Source organism: Bos indicus x Bos taurus, chromosome 4 (assembly GCF_003369695.1).
Source record: "Bos indicus x Bos taurus breed Angus x Brahman F1 hybrid chromosome 4, Bos_hybrid_MaternalHap_v2.0, whole genome shotgun sequence".
NCBI classification, from domain to species: Eukaryota; Metazoa; Chordata; class Mammalia; order Artiodactyla; family Bovidae; genus Bos; species Bos indicus x Bos taurus.
Window position 1 is genome coordinate 56,958,636 of NC_040079.1, and position 25,692 is coordinate 56,984,327.

At 40.8% G+C, this 25,692-nt stretch overlaps 1 protein-coding gene across 1 annotated transcript in view; it reads left to right on the forward strand.

Annotated features, from left to right (window-relative positions):
• The window catches only part of BMPER (BMP binding endothelial regulator), a 252,207-nt gene that overhangs the window by 164,120 nt on the left and 62,395 nt on the right, over nt 1-25,692 (forward strand). The window contains exons 12-13 of the mRNA XM_027539508.1: nt 11,369-11,698; nt 18,416-18,752. Coding sequence (XP_027395309.1) covers nt 11,369-11,698; nt 18,416-18,752 — 667 coding nt within the window. The remainder of the gene's footprint in view (nt 1-11,368; nt 11,699-18,415; nt 18,753-25,692) is intronic.

The window sequence follows — 25,692 nt, forward strand, 5'->3', positions numbered from 1 at the left end:
CTGCAACAACTTAATGCAATAGTGACCTTGGGGTCCATTTTATGAGAAGTCTCCACTGACAGAGGTTCTGCAAATTCGTAATGCTGAGTTTGAGCAAGGTTTCTGGCCTCCAAGACTGTAAGCAACTCCAGGTCCCTGGACACCAGGAGTCTGTCCTTAACTCAGGAAAGCGAGGAAATTTGAAACCGGAGCTCAAGATGCTTGTAGAATAAGAATTTGTGGTGTTGACTTTAGCCCTGCCGAGGAGGTGTTAAGCTAAGTAGCCACTGAAGTTTCTGCTCCAGTGTCTGGAGGTGGGTTTGTCACTGCTCCTGAGGCTCAACCAGCAGACGGGGTGGCAAATAAACCCCACTGTACCACAGTGGTAGCTGGGAAACCCCACACAGGCGGGAGCGGCATTAGAAGGGAGTGAGGGAATCAGTTTATGTTCTCTTTTATATACTGCTCTAAGGAATATTGTTTCTTTAAATGTTCTGGCTGTAGATTGATGTAAAGTTGGAGGGCCCTGAGGTTATTAGGGGTCCTCTTTTATCCATGACCTATTGTCAATTTCAACAGGGTGTTAGTACTTCTTAAGTTGTGACTGTTAACAATCATCACCACCACCATCATCATTGTCTAACAATAATGGCAGTAACGGTAATAGCAACAGCAGCCAATATTTATTTAGCATCTGCTATGTATTGAAACAGGTCCTAGGCTGTCTTTTTTTATCTTATTTGATCTTCACAGTCGTTTTGACCATTTTATGGCCAAGTAAATGTCATTAGCTCCATTTAACAGCCAAGGAAACTGAGGCTTTGAGGTTATGAATGATGCCCAACATAGGTTGTGGAGCCCAAATCAAGGAAGTCTGGCCCCAGGGCTTGGACTGGAAATTCTGTCTTTACTTCTCAGTCATTTTGTTTGATATGATAACCAGTTGCAGTTAGGAAGGGAAGAGGTCTGGAGGGCTTTTTGACTAGTGGGGATTAGAGATTGGAGAAGGATTTTAGAAAGAGTTTCTAATTAGACAGCGTTTCCCTTTACACCACCCAGGAAGAGATGTAGATTCAGACGCCCATGCTTTCTTTACCTGGTGATACCCTCACGTTTCTGCTCAGGTGCAGAGCAGTTGGTGTGCTCTGTGCTCAATGAAAAATCAAACTAGCATGGTTTTCCATGTTATTCGTTTTTCCTCCTGGAAACTCAAGGTTGAGATGGTTCCAGCAGTAAGTGAAGATCACCCAAATCTTCTTACTTACAATAATAAAAGACATGTAATTTGAAATTTGGAATAACTGTATAAATTCCATCAGGAGTAAGAAAGAACAAAATCTCTCTGCCAGTCAAGCTTTTCACCATTTTAGCATCATGGAATTGTATAAATGAATGGACCTTAATGTAAGGTCAACCTTCCCACTTCTTAGGTAAGGAAGTTGAGGCTAATGGTAGTATTAACTGGAAGAACGAGGATGAAAACCTGAACATTTTTTATTCCCTACTCCAATATTCATTCTATAATATTGTATGGTCTCCCCAGAATTTTGCATGGGAAAATAGTTTTAATATAGATGTACCATTATTAAATCACTAATTGAAAGTGACTTTCTTGCCTAATTTTGGAACAGTATATTTTATACATAAAGATATGTATAAATTCATTACTAGATATATGGTACATTTCACCAAGGCTGCCATCTTGAATCTCAAGAAAGATGCAAATGCCAATTTCTAAAGAAACTTATGAACAAAATCTCTTAGCAGTAGTGAATGTAAAACACAGCTAAGTGACAAACCAATACAAATCCCAAACTATGAAAAATATACTTTGTGGAAAAAACTTTATGGTAAATTACACATTACTGTCTGCAAACCTGAGGCAGACTTATACCTCTCTGGAGGTCACATTTCCTCTGAGTAAAATAAGAACAACACAAAACCGCTACTCTGCTGCCACTACAATTGCTCCTATTACCAGCAGCAATTTATTGAATGTAAATCTGCGTCAAGTATTGTGATAAATGCTCTCCATGCATTCTGTCACTTAATCCTCACAACAATCCATGCAGTGGAAGCTACTGTTATTCTCATTTTACAAATGAGATCTGAGCGTCTGAGAAATTACTAATAAATAAGGTGTGTGCCTGCTTCAGTCATGTCCGACTCTGCAACCATGTGGACTTCAGCCTCCAGGCTCCCCTCTCCATGGGATTCTCCAGGCAAGAATGCTGGAGTGGGTTGCCATGCTCTCCTCCAAGGTATGTTAGCCAATAGCCTGATCCGTGAGATGCCAATAGCCTGGTCCATGAGACTCCAGAGCCCAAACTTTTAAGCACTATTGTATATTCTTTGTTGACTACATGTTGGAGGTTTACTGCCAAATATACATGAAGTTTGCCAATTTCTTTCCTCTGTACATGATTAGGGGCTTCTATTTGAAAACATTTGTATCTATGCACCTTTTAAAACCTTATCTGTGTCTTTGAGATCACTGAATCTCCAGTTTCTTGGATTACAATACTTGAATTCTAACCTTCCCTGGCAGTTGGGAGATATGATTTATTAACTACACTCTGTGGTTCCCCTTGATGTGAAGTTTATGTTTATGAATAGTATCATCTTTTTCCTTACCAAGGTCCTCCTCTTGGTTAATGCGCTCCTCCCCCAACCACTGCTCCCCTCCTCTGCTCTGCCCTTTCGTATTTCTCCTCAATGCACATGTCTGCTCTGCTTTTACTTTGTACCTTCTCATCTTGTGAGCTCACGGCCCTGCCTCCATGGTACCCCTTCTGCAGTTACTCTCTCAATCTGGTTTCACATTTGTCTACATTTCCAGGTCCTTAACACAGGACTTCTTGGCAAGATATGAATATGGCAGATCTCAGTTTCTCACTTTTTTGGAGGCTACATTCTTCTTTCACAAAGGACTGTGTTTGAATTTGATTAACAGTTGCTACCTTTGATTCTCTAAATTATCCGGGTTGGGAGTTGGATGGAGAGATGGATGGCTGTTTCCAACCCCTATCTGTTGACTGAATTCTGGCACCCCTTTATCCCAGCTGCACAGGTTTTGAGTCTTAATGTTATTTCTCATACTTTTGGCATTTTTCTCCCATGTTGATCATCAGTCATCAGGTCTGGTTGATTGTCTCTTTGCATTGCTTTTCTAATAAATAATTTCCTTCCCATTCCCACGGCAGCCAGCCCCTCATCCTATTCCCTGTTGTTAACCTCTGCCTTTTCTTCTTCAGCCCTTTGTGCAAGCCACTGTCAGAACCCAAACTTGGCTTTCATGAAAACTACACCAGCTTCCTTCACTGGTCTCTTGCAGAATTTCTCAAAGTTTGTTTTATGAAATGCTAGTGCTGAGGGATCCTCATGAGTAATATTTTCAAAACAAGTTTCTATGATTAAATACATTAGGGAAATGCTGGGTCAAGTAAACTTAAATGTGTTTCCTCACTGCAGAATTCTCAGAGCCCTTTACATGCCAGTGTGCAGGGTAAACTTTCAGGAGGATGATGGAGTATAGAGTCCCTCCCGAACTAATTTGGGCTGCAGAGGTTTTTTTTTTTTCTTTTTAATTTCTACTTATTTTGGCAGAGTAACAGGCAGGATTGATGTTTCATAGAAAACATGTTAAGAAATGCTGGTTCTTTGAAATAAATGTAAACTTCTCAGGCTGACAATAGATCTCAGGCCAGTTTATTTAGACGGCTGGGGTGTTTTACATCTCCTGAAGCAACTACCCATTCTGGGCAGATTGGTCTCCTATTCTTGTGCAAGCTGCCTTCTTTCCCATGTTTAAGACTATCATGGTAACAATCTTTTGGTCTAGAGGCTTACTCCATTCAAGCTCTAAATCTACATTTTGTTTGTCTTTTATAGATGAACTCAACATTGTCTTTTCAACACATTTACCTTTTATAAGTATGTTACAATCTTATCCAGTTCTATTTCTGCCAGCAGCAGATTTGCAAGATTTGCATAGCATTTATAATGATACAACCAGTAATGACTACTCTGTGAGCATCTATTATGTTCTCAGCATTTTCACAATGCTGTCTTTATAACCACCATGCAAAGTAGTTGTTCTTCGACCCATGTTACAGATGAATAGACTGAGGTTATGTAAGTAGTACATGATTTTGTAGTCAGTGGGTGGCAAGACTGGGATTCAAACCCAGGACTCTATTCTAAGCAACTTAATATTCGCAAAGCTTTAAAGTGGTTTCAAAGCTGGGCGACAGGTTAATTTAGAGATGAGAAACCCATCTCTCAGGTAAAAAGTTCTCTTTTCTGATAAACAGTAATTTCTAGCTTTAAGACAGCAGACATTTTAAGGTCAGGGCTTGGATTAGAGAGTGTCAAAAATGCATCTTCTATAACAAGTTTGTATTAACATCAGTGACTTTCCAGCACTCTGGAAGGTGTCATGGAGGACATGGATAAAGGTTGATACAGACCCCTGAGTTGAGGAAATTGCAATGTGTTTGGAGAGACAAAATGTAAACACGTTAAATGACAGAACCATATCATATAGTTTATAATCAGATAGGCATTGTTAAACTGAGGTTCATGAACTCCTAGGAGGTCATTGGTTAGTCTTGGAACAGGGCGTCTATGAATCTCTACATTTGAATGGATACACTCATTTTCACTTGGAAGGAAGAGTGTCTATACCCATCTTCCTATTTCCTAAAAGCTCTGTAATCCCAATTTGTTAACAACAGTGACTGCATGGGATGCTGTGGTATAGGGTATAAATGGAAATTTCGAGTCATGGTCAGGGAGGCACTGGCTTCAAAGCCACAGAGATTGGGTTGGACTCTTTCTTTACTACTACTTGCTTAGAGACCACGGGCAACATGGCAGTTTCTTCAGCTTCACTGCTAAGAAATTAGGGTAATATACCCTGTGTAGACAAGTAGTGAGGATTAAAGGAGATAGTGCAACTATGGAAAGCATCTGGCGTGTTGCCTGGTATGAGCTAGTCACTCCAGACTAGTTGCCTTGATTTTTGCTAAATTCATTTTTTTGCTCTTGTCTCTGTAAACAAACTGAGTGTTTTTAAAACAGTACACATTCATTATCTTAGCAAGTCCTGGAGATCAGAAGTCTGAAATGGATCTGAGTGGGTCCAAATCAAGGTGTTGGCAGAACTGCATCCCTTCTCAAGGCTCGAGAGGATCTGTTTTCATGCTAGTCTAGATTCTAGAGGTTGCCCATTTTCCTTGATTTGAAGCCTCCTTTCATCTTCAAAGCCAGCAGTGGTGAGTTGAGTTCTTCTCATGCCATATCATCGTGTGACACTCACTTCTCTGCCTTTTTCCTTCACTTACAAGTGACCACTTGTGATAGCATCTGTCCTTCCTGGATTACCCAGGATAATTTGTTTATAATTCAACTAATTAATTGATTAAGCAAAATTCTATTAAATTATTTGCTGTACACCATTTATCAAACTTAACTATTTTTGTGAGTTCAGTGGGAGCAGTATATTTTTCCTACTGAAATACAATCTTTAATTAATCAACCTTTCATTTAGAAAATATTTGATATCTAATATGGATTATACCAGTCATTGCTGTTGGTAATGCATAGATAAATCCGTTTATCCAATATTAAGGTAGATCCTCCAGTGTACAAGGCAGAAGGCAGTGTGTCAGACACTGAGAAGTATACACAGAATTTATGTGTAAGGAGTTTAAGGCCTGGTTTAGGCATTAAAAATACATTATGACTAAAAGCTAGGATAAAAAGGAACTATAGTTAACAATAGGGTCATCACAAGAAAAAAAATTTTAACTATGTTAGGTGAGTAATGTTAATTAGATTTGTGGTTATAATTTCAAAATGTATACAAACAGAATTATTACATTGTACATACAAAACTAATATGAAATTATAGGTCAATTTTACCTAAATTTTAAAAATTAAAAAAATTGAAGTACAAAAGCTAGGGTAGAAAGTGCCTCCTCATAAGCATACTGTGGGTTTGGTGACCATATTTTTAACCCTCAAACTGAAACACATAATGTGACTAGAATAGAGTATTGGAAGCTGACCATCTCAGAAAATCTGAGCCACGTGGTCAGTTTTGTTTTGGGGACTTAGAAGAGAGAATTGACTTTGGCTGAGGCCTGGGGAGTTGGTACATGAACTAGAAGCTGAAGAATTCCAGTGCTGTGAACTGTGAGGTGTGGGCAGGCATGGCCAGTGCACAGCCAGGGTGAGAGGTGGGGTAGCCCTGGGCTCAGGTGGGGAGGCTGCACACAGGATGTCAACCAGGGCTTTAGGGGTAAATTTAGTTTATTAGATCTCAAATGTGGGGGGATGTGTCCTTTGCTCTTCTGCTTGAGGTGGGTAAGGATTTGAGGTTATGGAAGTTATTGGAAAAGAAATTTACATTCTTAGCCCTCTCTCTATCAAATCTTTTTTTTTTTTTTAATCAGTTTCAGGTGCCTAGTCAACTTAAAAAGAAAAAATCAGCTTTTTATTTGTAGATTTGTAAGTCTGTCTGGTGGATTAGGGATGAGTGGAAAGAGACTCACTAGGCCCTTCCCCCACATTCACACAGTAAAGTCAGATTAAGTTTTGATTTAAAAAGCCAAGGGTGTAAAATCTGAAAGGAATCCAGGTGCCCCTCGGTGGAGCTTCTGTGGGTTTTGCAGGCCCCTCGGGGAAGCAGCTGTCAGGGACACCTCTGAGCGAGGCCAGAGCCTCCTGCATGGGGAAGTTCAGTTCCTGCTGGGTCTGTTTATATTGGAGGCTTACATCACGTCAAGAGGAGCCTAGACAAACAGTACAAGGGCTTGTGTTCAGGGCAGTGTTTCTAATCCCAGCCTTTCCTGGTTCTTGACCCAAACTTGGCATCATCACAGCTCTTACCCACCTGGGATTCCCAGGGGGCCCTGCATGACCCAGTGGCCCTGGAATTCCACGGGCCCATTTCGCAGCAGTTGATGTGGAGGAAAGTTGAAAGCCATGTTTTTATTTGATAGACTTCCTCGTGGTTAGAACACTACTCTGGATATGTGCTGATCTGCGTGGCGGTGTGGTGCAAGGAGTTGGAGAGACGATTCTGTTCACAGAGATACTAATGGACTGAGAATGAAAGTCACCTTCTGTGTTTTCAAAGTGACTTTAGTGACTGGGGAAATCTTGTGTTAAGTGAAGAGGAAATAAAATTTCATGTACAGGATAATCTTAACTTCGTTAAAAATATGCACAAACATACACACACCCCTGACACCCCAAAATAGTAAACAAGGATTATTTCTTGGTGGTGGAACTGTGAATGAAACTTTTTTTATTCTTATGCTTTTCTATTTTTGTTTTATTGTATTCTGGGGGAAGCGGGTTAGAATCTTCTCAATTTCTCTTATTTTTTTATGACATGAAGTTGTATGCATACATGTGTGCCAAGTCGCTCCAGTCATGTCCAACTCTTTGCGACGCCATGGACTGTGGCCCATCAGGCTCCTCATCCATGGGATTCTCCAGGCACAAATACTGGAGTGGGTTGCCATGCCCACCTCCAATGAAGTTGTACACTTTCCCCTTAATTTTCACTGACGGATGTTTTGAGAATAATCACTGCTCTCAGAAGGAAGGCATCTTATTAGAATAAATATACTCATGGCAGAAATAAATGTACCTGATGAGGATAAAAGCAAAACATTGGAATTTTTTCTAGAAGCAGCTTGACTCTCTTAATTCTTCTAGCTTTCTTATTAAAGTATGAAACATCAAAGAGATACTTTTTAATTCAATACTTTCAATTTTTAAAAACAAATGTCCTTATTCCAAGAGTATACATAGTGATTGTAAATAATAAAATGTAAATAATAATGTATATACACATAAACAAGAAAGAGGAAAATAAATATCACACATAATTTCATTACCTAAGAGAAAAAAACATTATTAGTATTTGGGTTTATGCACTTCTAATCTTTTTTTCCAGTGCCTAGACATTGTATACATATTACTGAAAACAAACCAAAACAAAAATGACATCTGATGATTTGACTTAAAGGACTATGAAAAGCCCTTACATACTGCTGCTTGTAAACTGACATTTTCCCATCCTCTGACTTAAATATATTCAAGCAAGGATAGGGTCTGTTTGTTCAGCTCTATCACTACAGGCTTCCCAGAAGAGTGTGACTGGACATCAGGATGTCTGGGACTGTGGCTTATTTTACTGGGTCTGCTGAACAAAATTTATATGCAGATACAGTGTTCATTTTTGTCCCCTAAGTATTTCTCTAGTTTTCTTTTTCAGAGAGGCAGATTTGGTAACCCTGAGAGTCTCACTTTCAGTTTTTCTCCAGTGCACGTGTTCGCTGCTTTTGCGGGATCTGGCATAGGGACCTTGAGCAGACAGAAAAAAGGGCCAAGGTTTCAAAATTATTTTAGTGCCCCCAAATGCAGCATGTATTTCTCAGGCATCTTCTTCCTCATGAATTTTTGTTGGCTTCTTCTGTTTTGCCGTTACAAAGAAAATCATCTTGTTCTCTGAACCCTTCTCTTCCACAAGTTAGGCCTCTTGAAAAATATCTTTCCTGATAGCCCTGCTACTGCTGCTAAGTCGCTTCAGTTGTGTTCGACTCTGTGCGACCCCATAGACGGCAGCCCATCAGGCTCCCCCGTCCCTGGGATTCTCCAGGCAAGAACACTGGAGTGGGTTGCCATTGCCTTCTCCAAGGAAAAGCCCTACTCAGACATAATTTCCCTTGCCTGGTATCCGTGGATGTCCCTCACTGCTTCCTGCCCAGCTACAATTCAGCTCAGCTTTTCCCAGGACTCCTGGGCCATGCTGCAGGCAGTATATTTTCTGTTGTTTCTTTGAGGATTTAGTTTGCCATGTAATTGACCTTAGTGACATACACCCGCACTTGGACTCTTAAAAACAAAAGGACAACAAAAATGAAAACAGAAAAGTGTAAGGCAGAAAAAAAATATCACTCATAGTTCTACCACTAAGAAACAACCTCAGTTTATAATTTTAGGGTTTGTAGGTGTTTGGATATTTATTTTAACATGGTCAAGATTTGTTGTATAGATAGAATTTGGTTTCCTATTTTTCATTTAACATGGCATAAGTATTTCTTCAAGCACGAACATTAATTACACAAACTTTTTCAATGACTAGATAATAGTTCATTTTCTGGATTTCCTGCCAAAGGCTTAGCTCTTTGTTTAATGTTAGGAGAAAATCTAAATATCCATTTTCTTACAATGTGTCCGTGATCAGTAGGCATGGAGAACAGTGCTAAGGTGTGTAGTGAATTCTTGGTAAATGTTAGCTATTACTGTGTTTGTTAGTGATAATTTTGATGCAGCTGGAGTCAGAACACCTGGAGAAGCCATACGATGTCCCCTGCAGACTCCAGGCAGAAATATAGGGATTCCCTGTGCTTGCTCAACAGCAGAGAGCGGATTTCTCAGGAGTATAATTTCAGCTCCTTCATTTATGTCTTGGCCGTTGCAAGCTGAAATCCATCTGTTACGAGCTCAAAAGCCTTGATTGGTTCTGGGTTTTCTTGTTGAATATGTGGCATTAAAAACTCTGAAAAAGCCCTTTGCTTGAATTTGGTGCATCTGGTGGTCAGGTTAACATTTAGTTCTTTTGTGGCATGTGGTAGTATTAACTTTGAACTATATGTCTCCTGATGCCACTTGGGGTGTCCCAAAGAACTTCCTTGCTTCCTATCAACCAGAAAGCACCATTCTCATACCAGGGAGGGATTCCATTCATCAGAATGCGAGAGAAATGTGTAATAGGACAATTTTGAAAGTAATAACATGGAGAAGGGGACTGAAAAATGCAGTATGGAGTGGTTAGATAGGTGGGAAAACTAGTTGGAGTTGGGTATAGGATTTGGAAAGTGGGGACTGGGTGCTGTGCACTGCAACAAACTGAGTAAAATTTGAGTTATACTGAAAGACCAACCATAAAAAAGGATAAGAAAGAAATTGAAATGGAGGGTGAATTAAAATGTTGCTGCTGAGCTCTCAAGATTTCTCTCCCACCTTCTTCCCCTAAGTAATCCTTTTCTATAATCCTTGAAGTATTTGAACCCTACATATCAGAAACGATCAGTTCTGTGAGTCTTTATTAAATGTTGACAAGAAAAGCTAACTTAGACAAGTAATTCATTTATAAAATTCCCAATACATCTAATTTATGTGGAGTCACATGAAATTGACATATGAAATGACATAATGTATCATAAAACAACATTAATTTCCAAACACTTTAGAAATTAAACGCACATATTTACTTTGGATCCAGTTGGTCCTACCAAATCTGTTGGCACATCCTTCCTCCCAATGGATGCTTCATTCTTCCCTTACATCTTCAGAATTATTATTTATATGAGATAGTGTCATGTTCTTGACCTGTTCTAGAAACTGATCTTTTTATTTTAGTTCGGACTAATTTCTCTGAATTTCTCATTTCCTGGTTGTGTATGCCTTCTTTAAAACAGATAAAATATCTTTTTGTGGGAAACAAATCAATGTCAAATTTTGTTTAAAAAAAAGAAATGATACTTAATTTTCTATATAAACCTTTGGAATGCCCTAAAGCATAAAATTTTACTTGGGTCTCATAGTATTGTATTACTGGTATTTTGAAGTGATGAATTCATTGAAATTTCTTAAACTTAATAAATGATGGGGTTTGCAATTTATTTTTTATCCAACTTTTGATTTTGAATACAAAGATCAAAATATATAGGAGGCTTGTATTTCTAGAAAATACACAGAGACAGTTTCATCAGTGTTTTGTTTCTTAACATTAAACATGTATCTGTTTGGCAAGTCTGTTTATCTGTCCTTAGAAATATATGAGTATTGAATATAATACTTTTTTAAGACCATGAATAACATTTAGAATACCATGTTCCCTGATTTTTTGAATCAGTTAAAAGGAAACAATATTGTTGCTTTGATGAATTGTCATATATGCTGCTGCCTTTTATTTATATTTTTGTTCTCATTTATATGGATTATGAAATTTGGCCAGTTCTATTTACAAAATCATCCTAATTTCATTTCTCTAACCTTGACATTAAGACCATAGAAGCATATCAAGGCTCTAAAATAGAGATGCTTTAAAAATTCAGAAGTGTTATAAGTAACTTTTAAGTATAAAAGCACCAGAAGTACTTCATATCCTATGAGATTTGGTACAAACTTTTGGAACAACTGAACTTTTTTTTTTTTTTAAGTTGGTTTTCCTTAGTGTATTTCTGCTCAGGCCCTCCCTTTACCTGGCAGGTGCCCCTATCAAGTTTATTGCAGAGACCCTTGTTTTTCTCTTTGAATCCTGTGCTCGGTTTATGACCTGCTTTTGTCTCTCACTCATCCGCAGAGCCCGGCGTCTGCACGGTGTTTGGAGACCCCCACTACAACACTTTTGACGGACGGACATTTAACTTTCAGGGGACGTGTCAGTACGTGTTGACAAAAGACTGCTCCTCCCCTGCCTCGCCCTTTCAGGTGCTGGTGAAGAACGACGCGCGCAGGACCCGCTCCTTCTCCTGGACCAAGTCGGTGGACCTGGTGCTGGGCGCCGGCACCGTCAGCCTCCAGCAGCACCTGACGGTGCGCTGGAACGGCTCGCGCATCGCGCTGCCCTGCCACGCGCCGCAGTTCCACATCGACCTGGACGGCTACCTCTTGAAAGTGACGACCAAAGCAGGTGGGCTTCCAGAAGCAAGGGCCTTCTGTGTACCTCTGGCGCTTCCCTCTGCCTCACCAACTGGTGCCCAGAAGCTGCAGCTGCTCCCCCTCCTCCTCCGTGGAGGAAAACCAGAGGCAGAGAAGTCCACCAACTGCAGGGGTTGCCTCATTCTCCAGATGCCACAAAATAGCTGGAGAAAATTGGCATACCGAGGAGCCTTGCAATCTGATGCCAGTCACCCGCAACATGCGATCTGTCCACATCCAGTGTCTTTTCATCCTCATTCTGAAAATAGCAGTTGTTCTCTCCGGATAACCACTGTCTCATGTTGTGTTGCTATTTTAGGTCATTGATGTCCAGCTTGGAATTGTCAGTGTCTTTCCCAGCTCAGCTAGTCACGTGCAGTTTCACATCTGTGAGAAAGAGTGTTTCCTTGTTAACATCTGTCCAAGAAGGAGGGAATCCTCAAAAGCAAACTGCAAACCTGTGGGTGTGCATATGGGAGTGGGGATGATGGGCTGTGTGACCAGCAGTCCTGTCCATTCTGGACCTGGGGAAGGCTGCTTATTGAGTTGATGGGCACAACTGTCAGCTCCTGCTGGAAGACACTTAGGGTGCTTGCTCTGAAAGCACTCTCTCCAGCCATGGGCTCATGGAGCTGGCCACTGATTCTGAGACCTTTTCTCAGCATCACATATTGCCTGAGACTTGCTGGACTCTGTTGCCACTCCACTGGCAGATACATTCCCCCTAAACCAAACTGTTCATAGTTGCTAATAAGTGACTCATAGGGGTTCACAGAGGCCCACATTCTTGTCTGTGAGATGTTGCCTAAGAGAGACATCTTAGAAGCAGAACTCTACCCTTTATTATCAGCCCCAAAGAATGAATTCAGTTTGTTCACACATTTTGTATGATATCATGAATGCTTCCTTCCATGCTGCCTTTGGTTAGTGCATATTTTGGTCAGTTGGATATTGAATTGCATGTCCTCTTAGCATGCTGTTTCTTTAAGCATGATATTTGAGGAAGTCAGCATATATATATATATATATTTTACTTTGTGCATTAATGAAAATTTAACAATGTAAAAGCATCACTTGGGTTCCAGTTTCTTTATCTAATATGGATCAGAAAGGGAAACATTTGATAGAGCAGGCACTTTTGAGGGAATGCAGAGATTGTTCTCCATGGTACTTTCAGAACCCTGTTTTCTGTTCAAGTCAAAATATATTCGGTAAATTGATTTGAGCTGATGAAATGCCAGCTTAGCTAAACAAAGGCAGGAAACCAAAGAGAAACCCACGGAGATTTTTATTTAGAGAGTATGACATGGTTTCAGTGAGAAATGTTAAATATTAATGTATTCGAGCATTCTATAGAGAAGAATGTTCACTTTGAAAGTGGTAGATGTGAAGAGTTCTGTTCTTTCAACTTCAGAGGGATTAATCCACCCCAGAAAATTCAGACACCAGTTGTTAACATTCAAATGACATGTCACTCTGCACATGTAGGCCTCAGCTCATCTCTTTGAAGGAGGCAACAATTTGTGGCTTCACGTAAAATGGACACAAAACGACCTATTATTACACAGACTAATTAGAAGTACCTTGTTTATCTTTTTGCATGCCGGCTGAACATAATGGATACTACTGATATGGAAATTATTAGCCACAACCCAATTCTCAAAGGAATTCTGCATATTCAGAATTACTAACAGTCGAGGAGGTTCAGAGCTGTTCCTCTCACAGCTGGCAATACCTTACGGAATAAATGTCCTCTTTGTAAGGACTTCACATGGTAAAAATGAGCAAAAGGATGAGGCTGCTAAGAAAATAATAATAGGTCATAAATGCCATAATTGGATTAGTCAATTTAACTCTTCTAGGCCTTGAATTCAGTTTTGCAGTTTGTCTTTTTTCCATCTCTCTTGCCATGATGCAGCTAATTTACGTGGTACCTTTTATACGCAGGTGACCAACTTCCTGTAGCACACGGAGGGCACAAACCTGCTTCCTAGGGAAGAACTATATATCTCTGGGTGCTAAAATTGCTTTGAAATTATCTTTTGAATGGAACAATTCCATTTCCAGACAATAGTCCTTTCTACTCTGGTCCCCAAATCTCAGTTTGTACTATCCCTTAGGGATGTTTTCATTTTTATTACCTATTGATTGTCTGTCTAAAATATCACAGTATATCCTTTGAATGTTTGTTCTTCCTCCATAATCTTTTTCATAAGCTCAAGTGATCAAAGGCTATTTCTTTGAAATAGCCGTTTAAATCAAGACTGCAGGTGTAAGTTGGGAGATAGAGGGAAATGACTCTTCGCCCCTGTGGTTTATAGACTCAGCACTTCATGATAGAATCTTTTGGCAGAAGAGCACAGGTGGCTGTGTAGCTTGGGTGGAATTAAGCAGTAGTTACATATCTAAGAGCAACTAGGGTAGTACAGAAGGCAAAGCAAGGCTTGGAAGCTTGAGAAAGCTCTGCTCCTTCCTGTCACAACTCCCCTCTCTCCCCCGCCCGACTCTCGGCACTTAGCAAATCATTTAAAATATTTCCTTTCTGCCATCTGTTCACTTCATCAACTCCACCTGAAAAAGTTACGTCAGATCCACCTGAAAGTATTAACATGTGGGAGTGTGGCTTTGTATTTTACTTTTGGTAAAACTCCACATCTGAGGAACCTGAAGTGTATGTATGTTGCTGTTGTTCAGTCGCTAAATTGTGTCCAACTCATTGCAACCCTATGAACAGCAGCATGTGAGGCTTCCCTACACACACACACACACACACACACACACACACACACACATGTTCCTTTGGTTTAAACTCTAAACAGAAAAAATTCTCCATTTTTAAGCATCACTATGGTATATCTACAGATTTTGCACCTCCTCTCTCTTAAAAGTGGACTGCAGCAAAAGCAACAATAACAACCAAAAACAAATAAACAAAAGCAACTACAAAATAAAAGACCGACAACTTTCCCACCAAAAAAAAATTAGTAATCTGGAGCCAGGTCACACACTTGAAGGGTGAAAAACAGGTTGGTAAAACATTCACTGGTGCAAAGGAAAATTGGAAGACTCTTCATCCAGTGGAAGGAATGCAGCTGCTGCTCACATCCCAGATGAGACATGTGCTTCAGCTTTGGCCTTCTGACTGCCAGTTGTTTCTACCAATTTCCCATGCAGAGCATTGGGAAACTCATCCCAGCTGCAGAAAAGACTAACCCCAAACCCTCAAACACTTCCATGGCATTTTCATTTCATAAGATGCCTATTTAAAATCTCTTTTGGAAAAGCAATGAGTTTTTCAATTACAACTTATTCATTTTTTTTTTTGCCTGTCACTACTGTAATTTACTTTGCATGGATTTTACTCGTGTAGAGAGTAAAAATAACCATGCAAATACGTGTGTATATGATACAAGAATAGACAAAGTCATCTGTAGTCAAGTAAGTCATCCAAACACAATAGGAAGCCTAACACTGTTCTGTAAATATCCTCTTAACATAATGATAAAAAGAGGAGAAAAAGGGAGTGAATTACAAATTATTCTCTTACTTTGAGGATTGTGTTTCATGAAAGAGATGTCAAGAGTCTTGAGAAAAAAAGCAAAAGTGTTAGTCATTCGTCATGTCTGACTCTTTATGACCCCATGGACTGTATGTAGCTTGTCTTCTATCCATGGAATTCACCAGGCAAGAATACTGGAGTGGATAGGGAATATTACTGATGCAGGAATCGAACCTAAGCCTTCTGCCTTGTAGGCAGAATCTTTACCATCTGAGCCGCCAGGGAAACCCCAAGAATACTGGAGTGGGTAGCCATTCCCTTTTCCAGGGAATCTTCCTGACCCAGAGATTGAACATGAGCCTCCTATATTGCAGATTCTTTATCATCTGAGCAACCAGAGAAGCCCAGAGTCTTGAGAAGAGTATATTTAAAACACAGTGGGCCTGCATCTTCTTAAGCATGCAGGAACCACCAGTCCATTGCAAAGAAAGAATGACTGACTTGTTCCCTGTGAGTTGAATTCCCATGAACTCAGTTGCCCAAAATCTCAAATTTATTGTATCACTGCCAGTAATTTTGTTGGAGCCTCTTTGGATGTAAATTCTCGACCAATGTGGCACTTGGAAGAGCAGTGTTTGCCTGCTGTCTAGGAAAGAGATTTGTAGTTTGGAAAATTTTGCAAGGTGGAAAATCTTTGGAATTATGCTCTAAAAGTTAGAACGTTGTATGGAATTGATTTTCTCCCTTCGTTTCTCTGGCTGGGCAGCTGCCTAGTTACAGGAGTATGAGGTCAAGTTTCTTTTATACCTTAGAGAGTATATTACAAATCAAATTACAGTTTGCTTGTCTTTTTTCAAAATGTTATTTCAGTGTCTTAACTGGCATGAAATTCACAAATTTCTTTGGCTTTGCTGACTCATTGTGTCAATTTACAGGATAATTCATTCATTTAGTGAGAATATACTACGTGCCAGATACTGTGTTCGATGATGGGGCATGAAGAAATAGAAATTGTTTTATACAATAGTTGTGATTGTCAGAATTGACCCAATGTTTGAGATCCTCACAGGAGATCAGTCCAGTGTGTGTACAGACTAGCAGCCTGTCCTTGCTCTGATCATCTTGTCCCATCATTGTCTTCTCTTCACTCAGTTACTCCCAAAGCCCAAAAGAGACTTTCTTATGACCTTCTTTCCTTCTTTTAGCTAATTCTATTCAATTGCTTTCGGGAACTGAGTTGCTTCTCCTGACCAAGAAACCTTCTCTACCTTTGCCTTGGGCTGAGAATACTTCCGTTCTTTTCACGTACCATACATGATTTCCATGTACCATATGTGATTTCCATGTGAGTCTTTCGGTTTATTTCTTGAGAAATCCAGTTTTGGACCACTGGTTTATTCTACCAATAATTTCCCCTAAAGCAGATCTGTAACTCTTTCTTATGTCAGTTGTGTGACCTGCTTGCAGAATGCTATTTGGCCAGGTTTCTCTCCTCTAGGACAATGACCAAAGGAATATTGGCTTAGGGAATATTATCTGTAGCATCTTACTTCTGGGTGTTTCCTACTGCTCTTACATCACTCTAATGTTGCCTTATGCCAATTTTATATTCAAACAAGATCCATTCCATCCCTCCCCACCCCTTTTGTCTTTCTCATCACCACCTTATCTCCCAACTTCTGAGCATCTTCTGAGCATTTACTCATCAGGCTAATGTTGATCCTTCAGGAACAAAGATAAAGTCTTCTTAAAAAAAAAGAAAAAGAAGCTCTCTCTGGATACTCAGAAAGGACTAAATCAAAGACTAGGTTTTGTCAGAAATCCAAGAGGATAAGATTGAAAACACACAGCTGGGGATATTTTCTATTTTTTTCTGTTAAAACGGAGCTTTCTTTGTGGGCTGTCACTCTTAGGAGACAGTGACAGTGAGTAAGGAGGAGTCCCAGAGCAGAAATGCACTGTGACCTGTTGTAGATGTCCCCTCGGTCCTCATCTACAGCACTGGTACCTAGTTCATCCATTCACTGGGTAGCTCGGGCACTGCCAAGATATTACCAAGAGAACAGTAAGAAGAACTTCCACCACACACTTGAGACATAAAGAAAATGTTAATACCAGAATCATCATTTGCTCTGGGTTGATCCTCAAAAGACTTTTCATGAAACCCTCTCCTTTGTCTTATGGGTAGTGTGTTCACATACTGCATCATTTCTTCCTGGCATCCTGATCAAACTGATCTGTGCTGTGTGACAGCAGAGCCTGGCTGTCCGACCCATGACAGAGATTCCACTCTTCAGTGGGGTCACTTGTTACAGTAAATCCTAGACACTCAGGGCTAGTAGGTCGGGAGAAAATGAATGTTCTCAAATTCTCCAACTGTTTAGATGGTCAGTTCAGCAAACCAAGAGGGGATTATGTTCTCAACCTTGTGGAATGAAGATCGTTTCCTCAGTGAACAGTGCTGTCCAGGTGATTCTGTCCAGCACATGAGGAATTTTGACCTATGGCCTGGTAGCCTCCATGCTTGCTCAAATGTTGAAGCTATGATCAGCCCAGGTATGCATGGAGACCCCAACCTAGGTCTCATAACATCTCAACCATGGAAGCATGGATTAAACAGCTGTGTGTATCTCATGGATGACTAAAATAATGGGAGGCAAATGTTTTCATTTGTATGAGTGTTGTCCTTTGAAGAGGATGTGTTCAGAAGCTTTATATTTATTACTTTAATACTTCCACTATGGCAAATAATTTGGAAATTTTCACTTGGCTCTAAATATCATCATATGGGGAGAATATTAGCTAAAGAGAAAATTACATTTCAAATTATCATCTTTGTTATCTTTCCATTTCCACATTATAGTCGTTGTTGGATAAATGAAAACATGATGTGAACCAAGACAATTACTCTGAAAAAGGGCAAAAATATAAACTGTAGAGTAACATGGTCAATGAAGAATCATCTGTAAGTCACACTACATATAAGATAACATTGTAAGGGCAAAACTCATACATTTAAAAAGTTCTAAGCCCCAATAACTGATTTGTGTAATATCACACAGTGTTCGATGTGGAGAGACTGAAAGGTAATCAAGATTTTAGTGAGGTCCTTAGTCTTCCTTGTTAGAGGATAGTCATATGTACTGTATAAGAATCTACACTTGAAAACTATTGGTGGATTCAAGAGTGATTGCTTCTTGTTTCCTCTAGGTTTGGAAATATCCTGGGATGGAGACAGTTTTGTAGAAGTCATGGCTGCCCCCCATCTCAAGGGCAAACTCTGTGGTCTTTGTGGCAACTACAATGGACATAAGCGTGATGACTTAATTGGTGGAGATGGAAGCTTCAAGTTTGATGTGGATGACTTTGCCGAGTCCTGGAGAGTGGAGTCCAATGAGTTCTGTAACAGACCCCAGAGAAAACCAGTACCTGAACTGTGTCAAGGGACAGTGAAGGTAAAGCTTAGAGCCCATCGAGAATGCCAGAAACTCAAATCCTGGGAATTTCAGACCTGCCACTCAACTGTGGACTACACTACTTTCTACCGGTAAGTACAGTACTTTCAGGAATGGGCTTGGGTTACACACCAGAGATAGACTTGACCTTGAAACAGAAACTGTCAAATCCCTTGGTGTACCAGGGCCCCCAAAGCATAGTCTAAATACCCCTACTTCTTTCTTGTCTTGAGACTGATCTCCTCTTGAATCAGTCCCACATTATGTCTCAAAGTAAGAAATTGTAGGGAGTACTTCAGAGTTACCTTCTATAAGTGATTGTTTTTGTGTCTGCAGGTTCACTGGGAAGCTAGGGACACCCTAGGGTTTTTCCAGGTGTTAGCCTGATTCTAAGATTGAGGAGTGCTTCCCAAATTCTGGCCTGAAATACAATTTTGTAGGGCAGAAGTGGGAATCTCAAATTGCTCTGGCTGCCTTTGGGTATTTCAGTGAGCTCGGTTATTCTAGGTTTGAGGAAGGGTTCATCAGGTCTTTCCCATGGTCTGGCCCCAAACAAATCTGCACACAGAAAATGAGGTGGCCAGATGAGAGTTCCTTGGATTTTAGCCAACTATGAGACTTTGTGTCCAGAGTTAGAGGAGTATAGAAACAGGGCTTAAGAGGTGGAGGAAGGAAGGTCTCTCAGTAAGACTGTGGGTTCCATAACCTTTTCTAATTCTGATTAACCCCTTTCCATACAAAGCAACTGGTTACAGAGGAGACTTGGCTTTGACATCCATGCTACAAGGTTGCATCTGTGAATGGATGAATTTGGCCTGGTTGTACTTCCATTTACTGCACGATTCCATGGGTTCAAGAGCTGTGACTATCTATAACTTTAACCACCACTGGGTGTGGGAGGAAACATGAGATGAACACAGCCCCAAAAGGCCTTGTTTAAGCGATTTGCCCATGCCTCTTAAAATGAGAAAACTCCTGTGGTCTGAAGCCACAGAGAAGTTATTTTTACTCTTTAATTGCCACCAGTTTCTTTCCCCTAGTTCTCATTAAATGTGATTTTTAAAAATTTATTTGATCTTTGGATGTAAAAGATAAAGGTCTATAAAGTCAGCTCAAAGTGTGGTGAAAAAGGACGATCCCTGTCATCACAAATTCCTGAACATGACTGCATCTGTCAAACCATTTGGCTCCAATTCGTGTATTTAGTTTCTTCAAGCCATTTTCTGGTTGTAATTTGAATTCTCTGGGTTCCCTTCTTTCTCCTCCCTAAACCACCCAATGGATTGACCTCACCCTTGTCTATTGAAATTGAAAGATCTTTAATGCTTTCTGGAGTGGGTTAAGCACCTGGATAGACAAACCAGGGTTCACTTTGAAACTAAATACCCATCACTTGAAAGTCTGATGGGAAGCAGTTGTTTAGTCGCTAAGTCATGTCTGACTCTTTTGTGACTCCATGGACTGTAGCCCGTCAGGCTCCTCTCTCCATTTAATTCTCCAGGCAAAGATACCAGAGTCGGTTGCCATTTCCTTCTCCAGCGGATCTTCTGGACCCAGGGATTGAATCTGTGTCTCCTGAATTGGCAGGTGGATTCTTTATCGCTGAGCCACCAGGGCAGCTTGAATAGGAAGCAATAGAGCACAGTAATTAAGAACTTTGTGGTCTCTCTGAGCTAAAAATCCAGCCCAGCTTTACAAACTTAAAAAGTTATTTAAGCTCTCCAAACCTTGGTTTACTTATCTGGGAAATGCAGATGGTAAAAGAACCTACCTTGAAGAGCCATCGTTCAGATTCTGTGAGATGATGAACGTAAATACATCTGCTTAACCCAGTGCCCTGGAGTAATAAGTACTCTGTAATTGTTGGCTACTATCATATCTTCTATCATTAATTAAACGATTAGCCAGGGTTAAGGCCTCTTTTGGATGCTCTCCTAGCCCAGTCGTGGATTTGGATTGGACCCTTCTCTGTCTGAATTAGAATGGAAAGGCTATACTTCTCCCAGGACCCTAGCAGTCCACACCTTTGGTCTTCATCCCATTTCAAAGGAATGTGTTGAAAGCAAATATTGGAGAGCAGGCCTGTAGAGATTCATCCCTTTTTGCAAATTTCTATTTCTTTGCTCTTTGGTGATTTATTTTGTATTATGATCCCTGGACTGTGAGCAGGAATATGATGAGCACCTTGGCAGCAGTCGTGAGAAATGACGTTGATGTGAACAGAGAGAATGGGAACTGTTAGGTGGCCAGACAGATGCTTGCCTTCTGCTCTTGAAAGTCGCTACAACAGCTACAGTGGCACAGTAAGGGATGGGGGAGTCACTGTGTAAGGGGCTGGGTGCCTGAGTTTGGAGAGCTTTTGAGAATGCTCTCAGGATCTTTGTGTACTGAGGTTTGGAGGATAGAGCATGGTGGGAGGTGAGCTTATGTTCTGCTGTGTGTGGTGTAGGGGCAGAGCCCCCTTCCAGGCCAGCCACTCCCTGGGAGAGGCAAGAGGAGCTCAGGAAGGCAGAGCTGGGCGATCCTGACTGTCACTTGCTTTGTTGAAGACCTCACTCTCCAACTGAGAGATTCACCTTCATGAATTTTCAAGTGAGGGTCACCAGTATTGGGTAGATCTTGGATTTCTTTCTTTCTTCCAAGCACAGATGTAGCAGGAGAAAGGAAAGAAACAGGGTCAACATGGAAAGAGAATTCTGTTCTCAAGTGATTTCCAGCAAAGACCAAACCTTAGGGAGCCTTTAAGAAGCAATGGACTAAGAAGGTATTGGGTGGTCCCAGGATGGGTGTAACCTTAACTCTGACACTTGCTAGCTGTGTGGTCCTGGTAGCTTGCTGAGCTTCAGATTCTTTGTCTGTAGACTAGACATGGCAGCAGCTACCTGGTGGTGCTCCTCCAAGGCCTGAGGTCAATGGGCAGTGCCATGTTGGCATGTGATAGACAGGCAGTCTTGGTCTTGGCACAGTATGCTTTATCCTGTGTACCTTCCTTTTTATGGAGAACCTTGCCCCCGCTCAGCCACTTACGTTTCTGATACTTGGTATCTTCTCCTGTTCTCATTGTGGAGAACAGATTAGATAGAGTCTCACTGATGTATCTGCAGAGCAATTAAAAAATGAAAAAATTCTCTTTTGTGACATTGAATGAAATATGGTAAGTTAAGATGCATTGTAAATGTTTAAAAAATTGTTTTTACCTTATCTAGAAAAACGTTTCAGATGAACCTATTTTCAGGGTAGAAATAGATGCAGACATAGAGAATAGATGTGGGTGGGAGAAGGGGAGTGTGGGACAAATTGGGAGATTAAGGTTGACATATATGCAAATGTAGTTCAGTTGCTAAGTCGTGTCTGACTTTTTGTGACCCCATGGACTGCAGCATGCCCATGCGTGAAATAGATAGCTAGTGGGAATCTGCTGTAAAGCACAGGAAGCTCACCTCAGTGCCCTGTGATGACTTGGGTGGGTGGGTTGGAGGTGGGGGAGGGAGGAAGGCTCATGAGGGAGGGAATATATGTATACACATAGCTGATTCACTTCATTGTACAGAAGAAACTAGCACAACATTGTAAAGCAATTATACTCCAGAAAAAGAGCATAATACGTGTTCATTGTATAATATTTAAGTAACATGAAAAAGAATAAAGAAGAAAATAGCTATCACATGACATTCCACACATGTAAAATTTTTCCTGCCTATTTTATGTCATTGGTGGAATTTCTAAAATGAAGCTTAAAACACTGTCAATGTTATGTGTGTTAAGTGCTGTGATCTTTTTTATGAGTCAATATAGGACTAGAGAGATATGTCTTGATGTCATGAAAGGTCCTATATATAAATTGTATATAAATTCGATTCCTTTCATTTTCTCCTTATCCTTCAAAGAAATATCTGTATTTTCCTCTAAGACAAAGAATAAAGTTGCATAATATACGAATGCAACCTTCCAAGTACCATTGTATTTGTTACGTAGAGAGGGAGAGGATACAGGAGGTATTTCTCTGAGGAAATTTTACCACTTTTGGCTTTCCTTAATTATGTGGCAATGTCCACAGGGAGAATTCTATTATAAATATGAGATAGTTCTTCCTATAAGATCAAAATAACAATTCTGATTTCTCTGAGTTAGAGTTTACTTTTGAGATGTCTAGGACTTAGAACTCATTTTATTTTAGTCTTACCCAGTTCAAAAATTTTAATAGTAAACTGTCTATTGTCTAAAAACTCAAAAACTTTTGCAAATAAATAAGAGATGACTACATAGTAGCCAAGACTTTTTTTTTTCCTCTTTTGGGAAACTTTGGTTTTGCTTATTTTTTCTTCACAAATTAGTTCCACCAATCGTGGCCTCATTTGGTATAAAAATGTAATATTCAAAGTCTTTGTGATCAGCGTGATTTGGTTTCATTAACCCATTGAATATATTTGGATGCAAAATAACTTAATCATGAATCACCTAAAAATTGAGTTGTCCTCCAGTTAGTTAATCTCCCTTACAAGTGTTTTGCATTAGCCTTCGATGGTGTGTTACCGAGACATTTCCGGTAGCAAGGGAGGTAGGTAGTATCCTGTAGAAGCATGCATGTGAAATCATTTCAATTATATCTGGATTCCAACATAGACTCCCCTGAGGAGAAGATACTGTCTTTGTGTTTCTTCCCTCATCCTTTATTTTCACTTCCCTCCCCCAGACTCATGTTGCCTTCTCCATCTGTGTCTTGACTGCCAGCTGAGAAATCCAGGAGAAGTAGGCCGCCCCCAACCCCAGAGCCTCCCTGGAGGTCCTCAGCAGCCAGCACAGGGTCCACTGACCACCCTGACATAGACCAGGCTGATGAGCCCAGCCCTGGCAGCCCCAGGGAGAGATGGAAGCCAGGAGATGGGCTGGGATGTGTGGGCCACTCTGGAGAGAGAGAGACCACCTCTACCTTGGGCTGGTGAAACTCTAGCAGTGGGCTTCTTCCCTAACTCGGGTCTGAATCTTGGATGAAGTAGTTGCAAGTGAGTATATAACCTGTCAGCAAAGCGGGCCTCTCCCGTCAGGGCAGGCCCACATTTCAGAGCAGCCAGGAAAACGAATGTGCACTGTCGCAAAGCCCAGGCATTTACAGACCACGGTTGTCTCACCACTGTCCCTTTCCTAACTCCCCTTCGTGGGGGTATAATTCACTGGAGTGAAAGCTCCGTTCACTTGTTCGGTTTGGGAAAATGTCTGGGATCCCCAGTCTAGGAAATGTTCTTTTCATGCAGTGGTTTTTACATCTGTAAGGAGTTGAAGGAAGGCCAGAGGATTCACAGACATGTCCTTCCTGCTGAGGTCCTGGGAGGTAGGCGGTGGGAGTTTGTGCAGGAGAACGTTGGAACCCCGACAGCACCACAGTGTTGAAGATAATGGCACCTGGGGACTGCCGGTGGCTTCCTTCCAGGGGAAGATCACAGCCTTTGTGGATGACCCACTTTGTGTTTTCCTATAAAGGAAACTCATCATTTATTATAAAACAAGAGGAGGGACCAGGCAAGGAATACAGACTTTATGTGTGTATGTCTGTTTGTATGAGAAAATCGTATAAGGCCAACTGCTATTCTATAATTCAAATCAAGCCAATCTTCCCTTGCTTCAAAGAACATTCTTGGAACATTTCTGTTTACAACTCTTAATGAGTTGTCTCAAATTGCCATTAGAACTAGGGTCCTAAATCAAATGAGATGTACATTTTATAGTGTGATGTTCTAAACGTGCTTTTTCATGATTCCTTTGGCAAACTCAACTTTCAGGATGAGCAGCCACTCTGCATCTGTAATAAAGGTGACACCAGGTGGCAGTAGACTTCAGCCCTTAAAGTTCAACATGTTTTTCCTCAGTAGCTCCTTTTTGTTTTGTTTTGTTTTAAGAGTCAGTCCTAGGCTGCTCCTTCACTGTATCTAAACATATAATGCCAGTTCCTTCCTGTGTCCATGTCTTTCCCCTGCCTGAGATGCCTTCATTTTCTACATTGATTTAAGCTGAAGGCACAGCTCACATTTCATCCTGGGCCTCTGTAAGTGTTCTTCTTTGCTTTCTTAGAGATGCTGATTGTGTTTATCCTTATTTAGCACATATGCTATGTTGTATTTGTTGCCGTTGTCTCGTGCCAGCGTTGGATTTTAGGTTCACTTGGTATTGGGGAATGTCTTTTCTACCCTTTCGTATTTCATCCAGCATCGCTCCTGGAAGATCTGCTTTGGGGAAAGTTTTCTTAGCTCCCTTCGTAGCCTCTCTGTCATCTTTATTCTCTCTAATCTCCTTGTGACTTCTACCCCCAGTGTCAACTTCATGCGGTCTTTATCCGCATGCTTGTTACACACTTACAGTCAGAATGTGCACACTGTTCTGTCTTTTCAGAGAATAGACTAGTCAGAGCCTCTGGTCCGCCTTTGATGCTGCAGAAACCATCTGCTCTTCTTACTGCATGAGTCTGTTACTGTGACTGCCAGGAGCATGCCTCTGAGTCAGAGAATCTACTTCTGCCTGCTCACAATTCACTTGTAAGCCACTTGGACCTACTGGATTCAATCTGTCCTTTCTGTCTATGGACGGATAGTATTTGTCCTTGCCATCTTCCTGTGTGGTATTTTGACCTATAGATATTTTTGCATTGACCTCTGCGACCATCTAATTCCATGGAGTCACGAACTAGCATTGACTTTTCTTGTCACAGTATGTGATGCTATTCATAGAAGCATCACAAGGAAGTTCTCCTGAGCCTTTTAGAATCCCAAGTTTTTATTGGAACTTGATCACCTACTGCCTGTGTAGCTGACCTTCTGTAGCCCCTCCCAGAGGTCATGCTAAAGCCTTAAGTCTCCAGCTCTTCTGGAGGTTGAAACTGTTATCAGGTGGCCCAAAGCCCCCAGCATAAAGGACATTGTTAGAATCTCATAACCAAAAGTGTTAGTCCCCCAGTTGTGTTCAACTCTATGACCCCCTGGTCTGTAGCCCACCAGGCTCCTCTCTCCATGGAATTCTCCAGGCAAGAATACTGGAGTGGGT